Raw genomic sequence first — 19300 nt, 5'->3', positions numbered from 1 at the left:
GGTCTGAGGAGCCTGCGATCAACTCTGTTAAAATGTAGCATTTATAGTTTGCTGCACTGAAAAACACGGTAGTCACATATCACTCACTCACACACACACACACACACACACACACACACACAGGGGCGGTGAGACAGGCTTGATTCATCATAAGACAATGCACAGAGATGATGACAAACATGACTGCGTTGTTCTTCCACTTTTTGCATGTCTGCCTTCTTTTTTTTTTTGGGTCATTCGGAGTTTAATGTTTCTGCATGTCTGTGTGTGGATGAGGATGTAGGCACATAAAATTGCTGTCAGGCTGGTACAAAACGTGTGGAACACAGTTGCACGCAAATACTGTACGCCTCAGTGTTGATAGATGGCATTCATGTGTCCTTGTGGTGCATTCTGCTCTATATGAGGTCATGCCTGTGTGTGTGTTTGTTTGTGTGTGTGTGTCTCCCCTGCCTTGCCCTTGGTAAGTAATAAGCATGTGGAACTGCGGCTCTTTGCACATCTGTCTGGTGGTCGAGAAACTCTGCAGCACTGCTGTGCACCACTTTCATCCACAGTTGCCACACCCCCCACCTGCTCTGTCTTCCATGTCACTTTATACACACACCAAAGTGGGTCCTTTCCACAGCTTTTAAGGACACGCGCTCCATGGAAAAATCTCCTTGTCTCAGTAAATACAAGTACCTGTTGTGCATGTTTCCTGTATTCTTCCCCTAAATTACAGTGTGTGTAATGTGTGTATTTTTAAATTTTATACAGGTTTTATATTTTTGTTGTTTACCAAGTGAATGTGTATCAATCCAAAAAGATGCAAAGCTGCACAAAAAGAGCATTACGGTGCAATAAAAAGTTCGTCAGGTCTCTTAAAATAAATCAGCAGCTGACTTTCATTCAGGGTCCTGGCTCATAATGACAGGCTTGTCAAGTCAAGGTTTTTAGGCTAAGATCCAGATTTCTCTTTCGGGCTAGTTTTTGTTCCTATAACTGGTGTAATGCAATGAACTTGTATTATCCATCATGTCAGCTTTATTTCTTTGTGCTGAAAAACAACCTGAAAGTTTTGGCTTTACATTGTCCCTCTATCAGTTGCAAACAGACACAGATAGGTTGCAGGATATAACACATTTGGGGCTTCCTTTTCATCACTTGAGTCAAATCATTTGGTACAGCAGAACAAAACCAATGTTGGCTTTCTGGTTGCCTGTAGGAATTGAGGCTTCAGAAGTGCTTATATGCTTATATGCTTATATGCTCTGCTGCTTTCTCATAATGTACTGTAGTTAAATGACACCTGTGGGCGTACACCCATGCATACATATGACCAGCTCAGCAACCTGCGGTGCCATGCACTCCCTTGTTTGTAGTGTCTCGTTACATAGGCAGGCTAATGTTACTCTGTGCTCTGACTCCGTCTGTGTAAGTGGCACCTAAATATCCCTCATCTCATCCAGAGAGAAAGAGGGGAGAGATGAAAGGGGAGTAGAGAGCAATGAAATGATTAGCAGAATGTTTGAGATATGAGAAAAGGACATAAGAGACATGAAGACACATGATTGAAAAGGTAAACGAGAGAGTGGAGATGGTAAATAATCAGAGGTGAAGATGAACAGGCGGAAACATTGTCTCCTTCCTACTGTGTATGTGATTTTATTTGTGACACTTTTAGTTTTGACTCACAATGGGCTGCTCTTGTGGCCATGTTTGTAGTTTTCAGCAAAAGCTCTGCTCTTGAATCTCTCTATTACCATCCAGCAGAGAAACATAGAACAGGCCTTAATCCTCCAATCCATGTCTTGCTTGCTCTCCAGGTCCGTCAGAGTGTTTGCTTTCTAAACGCATTCTTTTAACCCAAATTGAATATATCATTCCTCCCTTGAGGCGCCAGGAAAGAAACACTCTAATTCACACTGCCTCCCTTACTGTCTCTCTCTAAGTAGTTAATGCTTCTGAGAAGCTCCAATCGCATCAAATCTTCTCTCTGTTTTACTTATGCTCGCAGTTTAACACCAGAAAGACTTCTGGTGACTGTGGAACAGGCTTATTCACTGTGCCTGCAGAAGCTTAAACAACCTGTGTCATATATTTCAAGTCATTCAACAGCTCAGTAAATACTATAATGATCCCTCAAACAAGACACACTGTATAGAGCTGCAGGCTCTCTTATCTTCCCATACTCACTACTGTTACAGACTGACGACAAGGTACCTAAAACACAGGTTTAAATGTGCGCTATGTCTCAGTGTGCTTTCTCAGTCGTCTGTATGTTGCCTGAGAGGCAAAGTTTAGGACAAAAATACATCTATATGCTGCCCTTTGCAAAGATTAAGACTGTATAAAACTAATCAGAATATCAGCATTTTTATGAACTCTCTCCCTGCAGTGAGTGGATTGTTTAGACAACGTGTATGCTAATTGTATCCATAACACATTGTACTGTTCTTGTACAGTTTAAAGCTACATAGGCCTATTCGGTACAGTATTTATCCATCCCAAGTGAAAGTTTACTGTTGTATAGCACTACACACATTTTCTTTCTGAGGTGGATGGATTTTCATATGGATGTGTTTAGCCATATGCTGAGCTCATGTGTGCTGTTTCTTTCTAATTTGAACACTTTTCTTATGCTAGTTTGTATGTATGTATAGGTATTAACTGTGACAGTGTGACATTGGGATATTATGAGTTGTGTCCTTGGGGCAAAGCCATGGAGGACAGGATGCTTCTATGTGTTTCCAGTGTAAAGCAATAAAGAACACACACACACACACACACACACACACACACACACACACACACACACACACACACACACACACACAGACAAAAACGCACACAAACAGGTCTACTCAGAGCTTCCTGTGTCTTTTTGCTAAGTCCTGTTGCCAAGGAAACTGGGCCTGGACTCAACACATACAATAAATACCTGGGAGGGTTTAAGGGTGGGAGTGAGGGGTTGCTTCCTTCAAACATATCTGTTTATGATATCACAATACAGCTGTAATGAGATGAGAAATGTTTTGCACTTGGTTTGGCCACTTGCCATTGTTGGTCTTCACATCACAAGGACGCCACAGAATCTGTCAAAAACATGAGGAAAATGTTTAACACTGTCAGCTGAGGCTGTTTGAGTTTTATTATACAGTGTAAATAGTTTTTACTGCAGGAAAGACACCAGGCCTATAGATATACAGTGATGAGCTCTACTGTGGGATCCTGAGTTAAGGGGGATCAAATAGCAAACTCCACATAACTAAGCCTGAGAGGAGAGTGTGGTGAACTGAGCATATAACCTTCAAGAAACAACAGCAGCCAGAGGAATAGAGATAATTGAAATTAGTGTCTCTTTTTTTTTCATCTCACTAATTATTCCGTGTCCTCCTTTTATGAAAATGTGCCTGTGTGTGTTCACACGAAAACGGAAAAAATGAGTCTTGTACGCACACACACACATACACACACACACACACACACACACACACACACAAACAGGTTTTTGAAAGTGTGGTAATTTTGTAGTATTTCATGAGTGTGTATTTGATCAGGCATTGTGTGTAAGGGAAAGGCATGTAATGAATGTCATAAGTGTAGTTGTGTGCGGGGGGGTCAGAGCCATTATGGGAGGGCTGGGTTCAGGTAATTGATGTTGGGACGCTTGAAGCTGGCAGACAGTCAGACTGGCACAGTGCCAGTGTAAAGAGGGGGCCACTGAAGACAGGGGGGGGGGCGTACAAGATTAGAGAAGAACAGATATAGGCCACAGAAATTCCATGGCAACCAAATCTGGTGAGAAATGCATAAAAAGGAAGTTAAATGAAAGCTTGCCTTATGGTGTAAGGCAAGTGCCCCCCTCCCCCTTTTTTGGAGCTTTCCATAATATTTCTTTTTGATCCGTTGAAATCGAAATTTTAGCAGTCACAGTCAGCACTGTTTGTTAATTTGAACAACAAAAAAACATTCATTATATATTCACCTGGGATGCTTAATTCCCCCTGGTTCTATTTCTTAAGAAGCATGGATAAAAGCTTCTTCTGTGTCCTGACAGGTTACCTAATCAGAAATGAAAGGCTCTTCCTGTTGGCTGTGGTAACCCGGGCAACAATTCCCCTGGAGACGGGATTTGGTAAATCTCTATGGTCCATCCTAACGCGTGTCCCCTGAACAGCTCCGACACAAAGCAGCGGTTTATTGCCCTGAGCAGCGATGATGCTACGGCTTGTGTTTGACCAGAGATTAGCCAGACTGGGGCCTTTTGTGCTTGTTCTGCTGTTTGCTGATGATAAGCGTTGCTGCAGGCCGTAATGTCTGAGCTGAGAGCTGTAATAGAGGGGACAGTGCTATGGTAAACTGAGTGTAGCCTTTTCAGTTTATTTTCAGGTGGGATATATAAGTATAATGAGTATCGTAAACAGATGAATTTGGTGTTTCCAAAGCAGGTTTTATTGCATGCTAGGCAGTTTACACATGAGTGTTTGCATACCAAAAAGTGCATTCTTCTTCTTCTTCTTCTTCTTCTTTGTGTTTATACTTTATGTGAATATATTGTGTATCTCCTAATGGTAGTATGAGATACAGATACCGTCCATATATATAAACACCAGCAATAACACAAATGAACAATCCTAACCCTCCAATCAAACGAAGTGTGTCACATTCAGAGGAAGTATAGTCATTTGACCAAAAACAACAATTTTTTGTGCAACTATTGTGTGTTTTTTGTATAAATACGTGCCAAGATAACTTGTAATGAGAAGAGGTGCAGTCTGCGCCTCCTGTGAAGTCAGACCCACGGTACTGGCATAGGTGCAGAGATTATTGCCTAGAAAGGTTTTTAAGTGAGTTTTACATTTCTAATCAGTAAGAGGATTTAAACCATTTCTGCTTGAGTAGTAAATGTTGGACCTTTCTTTTTAATTTTATTCAGTAATAACATCACTTGGTGTGTACAGTGTGCAATGAGTGTACAGAGTGAAACATAGGTGTTTCAGAGTAGGGAGACAACGATGAGTTGTCTCCCTAGAGTCTGATGCTACCGCTAGCTAAAGTTGCATATTGTAGCTTGAAACATAGTCTCATAGTAAATTAAATATCATAAGCTGCGATAAATTTATTGCATGTCAATATAAATAATAAATATTTAAAAGGTTTTTATTGCCTGTAAGCCAGTGAAATTGGCTATATGAAGACAACTTCAGTACATAATGGAGTGGGAGAAGTGCAGTTGTTTTGCAGAAAGGCCTTCCGGGTGTTCTGAGGGTTTGATCTTGTTTCTTAGAGACAATCTCTGTAGCAACAGCAGCAGTAGGGAACATTACCTGCATTACAGGACTCTGGGGATTGTAATGGGAGAAATGTGATATGCCACAGGGATGAAATGATGCTATAAACCAACACTCATTGAATGGAAGCCTACTACAAGAAATATATAATATGATTCGATACAGTTCCAAGCAGCATGGTTTTAGGAGCTCATGAGCCAGTCATGTGCATTTTTCTACATTAACTTTACTCTACAGCTTTTGCAAGGAGTTTGCTGATTAGTCCTACACTGACAAAAATCATCAGGTGCTCTGGGATACCTACCTTTGCTTCGGAACAACAGAAAACTAAAAACTGAAGAGTGAAACTGAAATGAATAAATGACTGCATGAAGAAGGAGATTTATGCATTGACGGACTTTTTAAAAAAACCTCCTCCTGTATTTGGGTGTTGTCACAGCACATTATTCTCCAGCTGAATACAACTCTGTACTACCAAAACACAAGATGACATAATCCTATAACTAAACTAACTAACTAAAACCTACAACCACTGCACACTATGGAACCTTTTACACACCAACAGACCAAACCAAGAGAGGTCTTGTGGAATTGCTTTTCCTGGGAAACTAAGAAAGCATTTTAATTCCTTGGTGTTGATGTGTTGTTTCAGGTTGAAGCCAGCCAACAGTGGTGGAACATGTGCTCAGATATTATCTTGTTCTTTATAGTTGCACTTCTGTCTCTTCAGAGCTGCACTATACACCACTATAGGTTCATTTATAATAATACATTATAATGTATTTGTTGAGCATATTTTCTACACTCTGACTTTACAAACATTTAGTAAAGAATAAAGAACAGCATTTCCCTGACATGTAGTAGGTTCTAAGTATAAAGTTGTGTATGCATAATGCATTGTGAATGCATACAGTATTTGCTGCCATGCACTTGTTGCAATGATCAATGCATTTTGTACAATATTGTGTTAGTTATTGTGTAGTATCACATGCATATTTTCTACGTAAGCTAAGAATGTGAATAGTGTGATAGCAATCTCAATCATTCTGAAAGTAATGTGGCACAAATAAACAAAAACAACTATCCATTTTTATCTGAAAATACATGTCACAATTAATTAGACCCCTTCCAAGCACCTGCCTGCCAGACAGATGATCTACCTTTATTTGTTGTCTATGGTAGATTATTGTTCATTTATGCATTTTTCATCTTATTGTCTCAAATCATGTCCAAATACAAAGTAGGGTCAGCGCACTCTCAAGTATCAGTCAAATATCTGTCACACATTTGACACGTGAGAGGGAAAAACACACTTAATTTAAGCAGTCATTCAGTATGTTTTAGTCCTGTTTTCCAACTTTCTCTATCGAATACGGAGTAGTTGAGCAATATGTGCATTTTATCGCTCTATGTACAGTACAGTATATTCTATTTCTATTTAATGATTGCATGCATAAATTTGCTTTTGATGAGTAAATTGTTTCAAGCCCCTTTGGTCCAGCTGAGTGCAGATCCTTTCACGATTTCAAGACATGACAGTATTTTTTAAGGGTAAGTGTCTATTTTCTAGCTGGTGGTTTTATTGACTGAAGTAGTATTACTGTTGGGTAATTGGATTTCCGCTCGCCTGCTCCCGGCATACATGAACACACACACGTACACACACACACAGAAGACACACACACAGAAGACACACACACAGAAGACACACACACAGAAGACACACACACACACACACACACACACACACACACACACACACACACACACACACACACACACACAGAAGATACACAGTAACACAAAACTCGTGTGACCTATATCCTTTCCCATCCAATTCATTAACCTCTAACCTGTGACCTTTGCTGAGCTAGGGGCCTGGAATGGCTGAAGCCTCTAACAACAAATTCATACAAACACCATGATTTTGTGATAGCATTATATACTCTACTATATACATTATATATATTTATGTGATGTTAAGTCTTGTTATTTGTAACATTATAGTGAAAAGGACATTGTTGATTTGTCCACCACTTTGGACACCACTGGTCAACTAGTTGATGGCTCACCCAAAGTACACTGCTCTTTGTGTTTTGCCACTCTCAGTTTGTGTTACTTAGTAGACTTACTGTGTAGTTTTAACGTTTTCATCTTACATCAAGCTGTGAATAAATAAATCATTAGAGCCAATTCACTGATCAGATTTAGCTTATTAGTTAGAACCGTGTTTGCAGAAATGTGATCGGGCATTGCAGTATAGAAACTAGTTTAATGTAGTTAGAAACCACTGTATATAACACTTTTTCAGTTTTCAGAAATCAGTGCTACTGTGCTTTATTAATCCTCCATTTCTTTTAGCTACAGAAGATCATTCCCATTATGACTTGGTTCCAGCTTTCAGTCAAACTTTTTGGCCTTTCATACAGAAAAAAATGCATTTCTGTCAGTTACATTCATCTATTTTTATCAAGCGTTTAAACCCCACACATTACGTATGATTGGCCGCAGAGGGGGTTTTCAGCTAATCGTGGCTACTGAAGTGCCAGCTTCAGTGTGGGTAAATTAATGAGGCTGCTGTCCGCCCACACAGAAACGCACGCAATGACTACAGTGTTCATGCATTCAAGAGGCTGTCAGAGGGCTGAGGTCTGCCCTCAAGATTTACCACCACAGTGAAAACTCAGACTGGCTCTTGTGATGGCCAACTTGCAAAAGAAATGAAAGGACAGCAGACAGATGCAACAAAGGGCCAGAGCTGCTGAGAAAAGATTTTATTTAGAGGAACACAGAATGAGGGAGTGTGGCGGTTAGAAAACTTTATTGTTATTATCGTTATTGGATGCAGAGACAGTCCACCCTTGAGACCAATCATCTTCCCTCTACAGTACATTTGCTGAATTAACAGCATCTTTTCGTTTTCATCACACACTACTATCTTTGCCTGTAGAAAGTGCAGTCTAATGAGCGCCAGCCATGTTTCAGAGCGGAGCTGGTAATTTATCATGCTGTATTATTAATCAGAGTCTCTGCGTGATTTTGCAACAATTTGAACGCTTATTTCCCCCATAATGCTTCAGGGGTCCGTGGTAATGAGTCTCTTTCCTAATGACTTTAGCAATTGACAGAGAAGACACGACAGGCGCCTATGGAACCAGAGGTTTGTCTGGCAGGATGAGGGTAGAGTGGTGTTTGCGTGTGTCCGCTGAGACAGGAGAATACGCTCCACAAAAGTTTTGTCTGTGTGATCAAAGGAAGCAGCAGCACTGAAAACACAGGAGAATGTAAAACACAGGGAAGCAGAGACGACTCACAAGATACGACACATGGCTGGTTGTCATTCAGTCTGACAGACTTTGTCTTTGTGTCCGTGCCTTTATTTCTACTGTAATTAAGTTTATTTCTGCATTTGGGTTGGTTGTCTCTGTGTATGTGTGCCACCTTCCTACCTGACAACTTTTGCCTTTTTAGCTGTCTTTTTTCATCTGCTTTCTTTTTCATCAAATTATTTTTTCTGTTCTACTTTCTTTTCCTGTTTGTATACATTTACATATTTTAATACCCAGTATCTGAAGTGCCGAGTCAGTGGAAAATATTTATTGTTATTATTATTATTCAGTTTGATTAATTTATTGTTTAAAGAAATGCCAAATTTGCTGGTTCCAACTATAAATGATTTGTTGTGTCACATCACTCTAAACTCACCATCTTTGTGTTTTGAACTCTTAGTAAACCAAAACCAGCAATTTGAAGCTTTTTATTTGGTTACAATAAGATTTTTGTGGCAATGTTTTAAAGTTTTTGCCCTTTTTTTTTTTTAAAGCAACCAATATCCTTTGCTCAGGAAAGTAAGCATTGTTTGATGCTTTTGATCAGTTGTTGTGGCACCATACATCCTGCCATGAAGATTTTTTGCAGAGGTTTAATTATAACTTTGCTGATGCTCCTTTAAAAATGAACTAGCATAAAATGCTAAGGATAATGAAACATGACTGGCTTTGTAGTTTAATAATATAGTGTCAATTCCTTCCTATAACTTAAAAGTGTCTTTAATTTAACTGCAAATATTTCTTTTTATGTTAAAATCACATTCAGGCAAGACATATACACTCATGTGCTTGGTACTGTATAGTGTTATTTGTTTGATATAGTTGAAAGTTATGTTTACACCACTTTTGTAAGTTGCCATGTCACAAAATTATGCTTATGGACATAGCATTCATGTTTTTTAATATCTCATTCATGGCAAGCACAGAGACATTTTTTAATCTCTTCAGAAAATGATTGTAAAGACTGTCTTCTAGTCTCAAACACATACATCATTCTGCAAAGTGAAAGTGAGATTAAGACGAGTAACAACAAGCACAATACATCTTTGAGTGGACGAACAGAACATAGTTTGCACCTCTGAGTAGCTTAGGAAAACACGACATTTTAACATACAGTAAGACAAACTGAATCATTGTGAAGCTGCAAAAAAAAGACGACAGGAGTCTTCCTCACTGACAAATAATATTGCTCCGCCAGTGGGGGAATTTCAAGTCATGGTCTGTAATCTGTAGTTTTTTTGCGTCTTCTCTGCTCTGTCTCTTATCCCTTCATCCTGAGACAAAGGGGTGATAGCATTACTGCAGGGGGCGCTGTTTGTTTTTAGAGGAACAGTATGTCTGACTTGGGCATCAGCCCAGCTTTTTAACTGAAAACGGCTGCTGCTGTTGCTGCTTCTGCTTCGTTTCCACAGAGATTATCAACACGAGGCAAAGAGATTACCTCCGGGAAGTAAATTGGTTTATAAATGAATTCTCAACTTGACTATGTTAATAATGCCAGGAAGCAGGAATGCAGAATTCAGCAGCAGATAGCCATCAGGCAGCTGTGGTTGTTCGCTTGATTGGTGAAATAGTATTCATGGTAAACGGAGTAGAAAGAAAAAAGGAAAGAAGGGATAGAGAAAACCTCAGCTTTCATAAAAAGAGGACGCAGTCCTCTGGCCCTCTCAATGGAGAAATATAAATACACAAATTCATACAATAAAAAAGGTTCCAGGAACACTGCAGAAATAGCAATTTGTATGGCCAAATACTCGATTTGGCTGTTCCATGGAATCTAGTGTAGTGTTTTCTTTTGTTTTTTAACCGCAGTTCCGTGAACAATACCTTTAGGATTTATCGTTATCTTTTGAGAGTCATTTCACTCCCTAATCTTATTTAGCTAATTTGTTTCTGAGACACACAACTGAGAGCATTGCATTCCTCTACAAATTGTCTCTTCCCAGTCATATCTTCAGAGACTGTGAAAGGAACCTCTTCACACACATGTCTGAATTGTACCTATTGAGGAGTTTAACAATAGAGCCACCTGTGCAATATGCAGTATGGCACTGTGTCTTCTCTGTAATGACAAGATAGTGACATTTATCAAATTAACTGCTGTCAAGTGTCTGTGAGTTGCTGGAGGATTACAGGAGAAACACTGTGTTAAAGTTCATTTGACGGCGTGTCTGTCCCCCGAAGCAATGCTGTATCTAAGGCCTCACTTTAATTTCCACAGCTTTCTACATTTCTACATTCAGCAGCCCCCTCTCTCCTCTCCTAAATTGTCTTTAAATTTGATATTTAACAAATGGAAGTGTCTTTTTCTCATATGCACATATTGAACAACATTATTTGTGAAAGGGGACGGGGGTAAATCTTAGTCTCTATATCCAGACTTGAGCTCTTGAATGCACATAGCTCCCAAATCTACTGTGCCCCACTACAGCACTGTATATGAATCTATTTTTTTTTCTTTTTGTATTCTCTTCTCTTGTAGTAGCTGATAAAGAAAGCTGTGAGTATCGTTATTAACATTAGTATCCTTATGGGGGTTGGTGGGGCTTAAAGGTAAGGGTGTGTGCAAAGAGGGGTGGGGGTGGGGGGGGTAGATAGAAGTGGGGTTTTATTGGCAGTGTTAGGATGACCACAGTCAAATGAAGGCGTGAGCCGCCAGGGCAGATTTATGATGGCCACGTTGAGTGGAAAGCATGATGGGGGATGGAGAGACTGCTCTCACTATCGAGGATATCTTATGCCTCCTTTGGGAGTCACTTCGCCTCTCTCTCTTTCGTGGCTCTCAGTCTGTTGCATTTTCTCTCTCTCCATCACAGTTCGTCATTCACTTTCTTATTGTCATCATTTAAATTTTTATTTCAATTTAATATCTATTGAATGTTGTCAGCCTTCCCATTTTACTATTGGGAAAAAGCTGAACACTGTTCAAAATTGTTCAAATGTAAATGTTTTCTAATCACCTGCAGCTTTTGACTTAGTTAACAGAATTTTATCATAGCAAAAGCATGAGTAAAATCCAGAACAGTCTGTTTAAAGTTTACCACAAGTAAACAACTCAAACACATTGTGGTCCACAAAAAAATGCACACTAAAATTCACACATAAAACAGACAATAAGACTTATAATAAATTCTTTTTAATCAGGCTCCAAATATCCTTTAGTATGGCACCATATACAGAAAGTGTTAACACTTGCAAACAGCTCTCTTGTTAGTTGCCCAGTATTTAAATATTCTACTATACAGGATGTCCCACCACCATCGTCACATGACACCTTGATACACTGATACCCCTGCCCTGCCTGTTACATTGTTTTGGAAAGATCCATGTGTTGCCATGGCAGCAGAGCATCAGCTATTCCCAGTCTGATTGTAGTTTCCACATCCAGCAGGACAAATACCCGCTCTCCTCCCAAACAATGTTTCCATGTAAACATTTTGTAGGAATGGATGTGTGTGTTTTGTGTGCTTTGTGTGCTTGTTTTGTTGAGTGTTTGAGGTTGGTTGCTTTATTTGCCAGTAGCTTCAGGAAAAAATCAATGGATTGACTGTGGTTCTGAAAAAACAAACTGTGTTTCTGCCCTGGATCTAAGCATGTGTGGAGTTTATTCTTTTCCTTTGGGAGACCGTTTGAGCAGACAAAGGGAAAGTGAGGCAGGGCAGGGCAGGAACCGGACGATGCTGGTCTGTGAGCAGTGTGAGGGTTATGAGGCCAGCTGTGGATGCTTTTTATCGAAAGTGACCTACAAGTGAGGTACAAGGCAAGGTGTTTTTTTTTTTTAAAGGAAGTTGCAATAGTCTAGGCTAAAGTACATGCATGCAGAGATGTCAGACCATCACAAGGCTGACGGAAAGAAAGAATTGACTCAAGGCTATGTCAGAAGCAGTGTCTGGGCTTAGATGGGGTCAGACGTGCACAGACTGAAGCCTAGTGTTTGACGACCACAGGCTAAAGTGACCTATTAACAGAATTGTAAAGCTTAGTCCTTCCCCCACCGGAAACTGCTGGTCATACACACACATGCTCTATACAACATGTATGTTATAGTTAATAATATGCTATTATCGTTTGAAGCTTAAAGTCAAGCCTAATAATAGAATAATAATGTACATTTTTGATGTCTTTGTTCTTATTTTCTTATAACATAAAATGTCTTGATTGCGTGGTTTAAGTTTGTCAAAAGTAGATAAGCTGGAGCTATTCAGCCTAATGTCGGAGACACACAGCCCCCAGAAATGTTTAGAGTCAGAGCTGTGGTGATTCACTTGCCATTTTATGTAACCTCATTTTAATCTAGAGTTTATTATTATTATTCAGGATTGTGGTTTTCTGTCTGTGTCTCTGCCCCTTTTTTTGTTTTACCAAGAGATGATTACTTCCTAAAAAAGGTTATTTTAGTGCTAAGTATTTTTGGCTTCAGGGCTGCATAGACACTTAAGCATTACACACACACACACACACACACACACACACACACACACACACACACACACACACACACAGTATACAGTTTCTAATGACAGCCTTTTTCCATAACAAGGTGGAAAGAAGATTAATACAGGTCCATGTTTAGTGGTCTGAATAAAAAGTTGGTGGATGTTTTTTTGTTTTTTTAAATGGCAACTTAAGATGTTAATACACAGAGGGAAAAGAAGAAAAACATGAAGATGTGGTAGCACTCACTCGTTTCCTACCTGCTTTTTATATTGAAAAGCAAAAAATCAGTGTTATTGTATGTTGTCTTGTTTGCATGTTGTCACTTGTTAACAATCTCTGAAAGCTGCGTCTTGCTATAAGCTGAATGTATATATGTGCATTTAAAAAATACAGTACATATAATTGAACCTGAAATTATACTATAGTGAAATGTAGGTATTTATGAAAGGAAATGGCACAAGAAATATTGATTGAAGATATTAAAATGATTAACACTAGAACATGTGAAGCAGGACTCTGTAGAAATTATGAAATGATTAAATCACAGCATATGTGCAGTGATAGCAAAATAGCAGGAGCAGCAGATTCTCAAACTAAAACTGAATGAAGAATGTTAAGCACACTGCACAATTTGGTTTGCTGCAAGGCTTGGTATTTTTGAAAGAGACTGTTTGCATACAACACACGCATACACAGAGACTCTACATGGTGTTGGTCTTTGCTTGGCAGGATGTGGTTGGTCCAAGCAGGCGCAGTGGGCAGCCCAAGCCCGCAGGATGCAGTGAGTACACGTATTGCGCAGTGGGTGGGCTGAAGGTCAGATGGGCCCTGGACACAATGGCATTGTTATTTCTGTCCTTTTCTGTCCTCTTTCATCTCCCCATGACCTGTCAGCTAATTTGCATAAGTCTGTTGTGAATGCCAAAGATTGAAAACCAAAACACAGCACGTGAAATTGTGAAGCATGCACAAGAAAATATAGAGTACTTAAGCAGATGTCATCAGCATGCGCTAAGGAAGCTACAGATTTCCTATAATTGGTGTGAGCTGCCGAAGAGTTTTCTTTGTGTGTGTGTTTGTGTTTGACTCTGGCATGTTATTAGTCTGAGTCAGCACAGAGGAGGCCCAGGCAGCTCTCTGAGAAGTGCGGCTCTGTTGATGCAGGAGTGGGAGGAGATGAGCAAAAGGTCTTCTGTGACATTCAGAAACGCGTATCTTCCCCTCAGCTGTTACACACCAGATTCCCCGAACCACTGACTGTACTCTCTTCTCCTGGAAGTTAGACAATTATACCTCACCAAAACGTGGTTAGTGGAAGCCACAACTTGAATTTTCAGTGCCATGTATTGCCTCACTAAATGTGAGACTGTGAAACAAGTATTCAAATTGTACTTTGCTTGTATCCAGCTCGCTGGTCTTTGTTTCTTGTTCTTTCAGTCTCTCCCACCTCTTCTTGTAAAGGGCAGCACTCATAATCATAGGCAAAACCACTGCGCTCCAGCAGATCTGTTATTCTCCCACAGAGAAAGTGATAGCGCTGAACGCAGAAGCAGGTCAGAGGGAGGTTACTGAAAATTTCCCTAGAGATGCTTCACTCAGTGTTCAAATTATTTGAACCTTGACCCAGTTTGTAGTAGTCCTTTACAAGTGCTTCCTCTCAGAGCTTTATGTTTTTGTATAAATGCATGAACAGGGGGAAAGTAATTTTGTGTGCCCCAGTTTCAAGAACTGCATTAATTAGTGTTGGAAATTAACTCTGCAATGCATTGCAACGGTCTGTGAGCAAGAGGCCAACCGAAAAATGTAAGACATGATCCTGCTAGGTGTGCTTGTAATGTCAGATGAAATAACCATGTTACACAGTTAAAACATACTCTAGTTAAAATATGATAGTTTGGACTCTAAATGCCCATTTTATCCTGTGTCTTCCTGTCTTTGCCAATGAGTCCATTTCGGCTTTCAGCCATTTAGTACCATTGTAAAAAGACCGAAGCTATCTCTGAACTAGAGACTGTCTCTTGAATGAGAAACATCAAGAAGGAATGTAAAAGATATAAACGTGAGGATTTCCTCTCTCCTTTCCCAGATGGTCATTTCACAGGCACCCCTCCCACGTACGGTTATGATGCCGACCGTGCAGAGGAGCAGCGGAGGCACCATGACATCCTGCCATACATTGACGACTCGCCATCGTCTTCCCCACACCTCAGTTCCAAGAGCCGTAGCAGTCGGGACACCCTCTCTTCAGGATCGTTGGAGTCTTCCAAGTCGGTCAGTATACCCACCACAATCTCTTGGTGCTGGTATTAAAGTAGATATTGAGCTAGAAAATGGCGTATGCTGAAGAAGATTTAACCTTTGTGTATGTTAGGTGATGGACTAGCACAGCTGCAAAATAAAACAAACTGTGTTCAACATAAATACAAAGCATAACCTTATATTGATAGAATACTTTTCTACAAAAATGACTTGAATCATTATTCAGTACTTTCTTCGACCTCAGTAGAGTAAGTGGGCTCATCTGTTCTGACGGCAATCCTGCTCCATCAAAGGCCTTTAAATGAAATCAAAGGTGCAGTTTGAAAGGATTGATAAAGGACAGGGTATCTCCAACTTCACAACCCCAGAAGCATTCATGCAGTAAAGAAACTCATCCTGGGTATTAGGCAGAATTACCTATCACCTACTTCATCCCCATCACTGCCTTCATCCTTTAACCCTCCGAGAGAAAACCAGTGATCTGAGATGTCGGATGCCCTTCACAAATTAGCATGGAGAGGAGACACACACACACACACACACACACACACACACACACACACACACACACACACACACACACACACACACACACACACACACGAGCGCACAGAACTCTGGAGTCAGCAAAGATGAAATGTACAAGGATGCTACAGCCAGAATCAATTTTAGCTATATATATTTATTTTTTTATATTCCCTTTTGTATTCTATTTGTTACATCATGTGTTGTTTATACAATTTTTTTGATTTATTTTACTTATTGATATCATCTTTAACTGATACTTTTATTTTCTAAATAATTTGTAGGAAGCAGTTGAATATGCTACAGCCATTTGTTTTATTAAAATAGACTGGTATCATGGGAGAATAAGCCAATAGTGCATCTCTCAACTGTGCCCTTGGAGAAAGTAATAGTTACTGCTCACTGTCGACAAAGCTCCAGTTATCCTGATTGATGGTTTGCATTTGCCAACAAATGATTAGTCCCATGGCTGCATCCAACCTTTGACCTGTGGACGTAGAACTTTAATTTATTACTTTTATTTATTAGATTAAAGAGGGTTTGCTGAATAAACTCTCATATTTAAAAGCAAGAAAAAGCTTGAACAAACTTGGTGCCTGTGTGTGTGTGTGTGTGTGTGTGTGTGTGTGTGTGTGAGCGCGTGTGTTTGCGAGCGTGCATAGTGTTGGTAGAGGCAGTGTCTGATCAGGCAGACAGGCTTTTCATGACTGCCAAGAAAATAGATTTACCAATGTCCTTGATTTGCCCTTGGACGGCCCCACTTCAAATGTCATCCTAGTTTGCTTTTGTAAATGATTAGTCAGAGCCCAGAAAGCCTCTGATTGGCTTAGTGGGAACTGATGGTTTTATGATGTCACTTTGATGACTCATCACTATCAACAATATTCCTGATTTAATTTTCCTCGGATCTCGTTGTCTCATAATCTGACTCTTCCCCACACTGCAGAGGCAAAGTAAAGGGTGACGTCAGATACTTATGTATGAGGTTTGTCCTGTAATATCTTTAGCAATATTGTTGGACCTAGCTGTAGGTCACTCAAGGACAAACAGAGACCACTCATTTATTTCTGAATTTTGTGTCTTTTATTCGATAGTTAAGGCATAGAAGTACATAAGTTTGACATGATGCAAACCTGGGACATTGCAAAATACCCCCCCCACCCCCTTTTTTTTTTGTTTTGTTTTGTTTGTTTCTCTCTGCATTTTTCTCTATTGGGCTCAAACCAACCACAACCTCAGTCAGTTTTTTTCCTGCTTAGTCAGGCTTGCAGACCTCTAGTAGATCAGATTCAGTGGATTAGGATGGATGGGAAGGTTAAGGTTAGGCCTTTTTTTATTATACACAATATCTGTGATGAACATTTGTACAACTTCTTTTTGTGAAATGAAAGTCACGGTGTGATGCAACATTGCAGGCATCCTATGCAGTATACTCTTGCTGACACCAACTGTTTCACTGCTAATAACTTTGGGCTGAAGTGCAGTTGAAATATCCAGCTTTAATTTTGCATTTCTAAAAACAGCCTAACTCTCTCCTGTTGCACAGAATAATTCTGAGACAGCTCCATTACAGTATGGAGCAGACATGTGGAGATAGGAAGCAATCTTATTAGGCATTTCAGATAGCGAGGATGGCAAAACAAGATCCTAAACAGATTAAAATATGAAAAATGAAAATTGAAAAGGGGTTAATAAAATGTGGAACAGGATTCCACTCACTTCTTCCTGGCTCAGAGGGTTTATAGGAGTTGACAGTCTCCTATAAAGAGATGAAGAATAATGTTATTACAGTCACTGCTCCTCAGTTTCTTTGGGAGCCTCCTGAGCCATATTGGCGTACTTGTCAAATAAACACTGTTTGCATTGATTGTCATGTATCTCCCACAAATATTATTTGTTCATAAGCAAATCAGTAGCAAATCGGAATTGCTAAATAATTAAGGCAGTGCTACCACAGAGGGGTGTTGTGTGGGCTGAAAGCGTTTAAGTGTGAGTTCTAATGTGAAATATTAGCTGTGTATTAGTCGACTCTAGTGGATAAGAAACAGTGTATACACATACCCCAAGCTGGGAGAATATGCTTTATTTTCTGTGATTGCCAAAAATCCAGGCAGACACCCCTTCAGTCTGAAGCCAGAGATGGGCTCATTAGTTGCCACGGTGATGAATAAAAGATGATATGTCTGGAGATGTGGGTACTTCCTAGGGGAGCCGTCTGGGCTCTGAAATGATGAATAAACACTTTATACCTCATGTTTCCCCACTGCCACTTCAGTAACATGTGGCTGGATCTTAAAGTTTCCTCCTGATTTGCTGTGAATATTCTTGATGCTTCAAATGGACCCCTGTGATTGTACTGCTCTTTTAACATATAGATCCTGCCAATGCTTGTAACTCTGCAGGGATTTTTATTCATTTTCCATTAATTCAAAAATATTTAGGCAGCTTCATTGCTGCCTCAGGCTTTCCCTTTACAGTCAGTGGAGACAGACGGATTCAAAGATGCTTTGTAGGCGATTTTTATTTATTGGAATTCACCCAGTCAAGTTGCTAAAATGAAAACAACCTTTATGGTGCACACAGAACATTTTTGCTGCTTTTAAATCATATTTGTTGAATAACAGGCCCTGTACTAACTTTGCTGATAGTGGACTTCTGTAAAATAAAGGCCACAATAATCCTGGACTCTTTCATAGTCTTTTGTCTATAACACTCCCAGGAGGTGTGTGCTAGCATCTGTTTACTCATTGGTCATTAAAACAGGTCTCAGATCCATTTACCACTTGTAAATAAATGTGTTTACACCCACAGACGAATGCTCAAATGCTGCTCGCAGGAATACTGAGCATAATTGTAGCATCAGTTTTTTATACATCATTGAATTTGTTTGTGCTGATACTGTTTGCAGTAGAGAAATACAGCTGGGTTGATACACAGCAAAAAAGCAGTTCTAAAAGTAAAATAATTGATTTTTCTGACAGTTGATTTCCAGAGCATCAAAAACAACCATTTGCTACTCATCTTACTTGTTGTTAGAATGGAATTCTGTCTGATTCTGGCTTTGGTGGTTATACAAAACAAGTAATTTGAACAAATCATGCCTAAAACAAATTGTGTTTGCTCCCAAGGGAGACTTCACTGTCTCACTGAGGCCTGAGAAGACAGGTACAGTATCTTGATTCCAGCAGGCTGATCAACTCAAATGATCCCCCGGACCCCAAAATGCTTTCCTCGTTCTCCATGTATTACTATTGACTTCAAATTGTCCTTTTTCCCCACCTCCACGCCATAAGGTCAGGGATCAGATTTTCTAGCATCTGAAGTATAGAAAAATATAATCCTCTATCTTTATTACCTTTTCATCCTGGCAGACAGTTGTCCCTTCTTTGTCTGCCGCCTTTTTTACTCCCTACCCTCTCCTAATCACCCTGAATCTGCCTTGTCCTCCTCTGTCCTTTTCAATCTCTACTCCTT

At 39.8% G+C, this 19300-nt stretch overlaps 1 protein-coding gene across 3 annotated transcripts in view; it reads left to right on the top strand.

The window, feature by feature from the left end:
* bcr (BCR activator of RhoGEF and GTPase) overlaps positions 1–19300 on the top strand; it is a 74993-nt gene that overhangs the window by 27194 nt on the left and 28499 nt on the right. For all 3 annotated transcript variants that reach the window (XR_010911420.1, XM_067483342.1, XM_067483341.1), the window contains exon 2: positions 15129–15313. Coding sequence is in view for 2 of the 3 variants with exons in the window: in XM_067483342.1 (XP_067339443.1) it covers positions 15129–15313 (185 nt within the window). In the remaining variant the exon portion in view is untranslated. The remainder of the gene's footprint in view (positions 1–15128; positions 15314–19300) is intronic.

Source organism: Channa argus, chromosome 18, assembly GCF_033026475.1.
Source record: "Channa argus isolate prfri chromosome 18, Channa argus male v1.0, whole genome shotgun sequence".
Classification (NCBI taxonomy): domain Eukaryota; kingdom Metazoa; phylum Chordata; class Actinopteri; order Anabantiformes; family Channidae; genus Channa; species Channa argus.
This window is presented reverse-complemented; position numbering and strand designations above follow the sequence as displayed.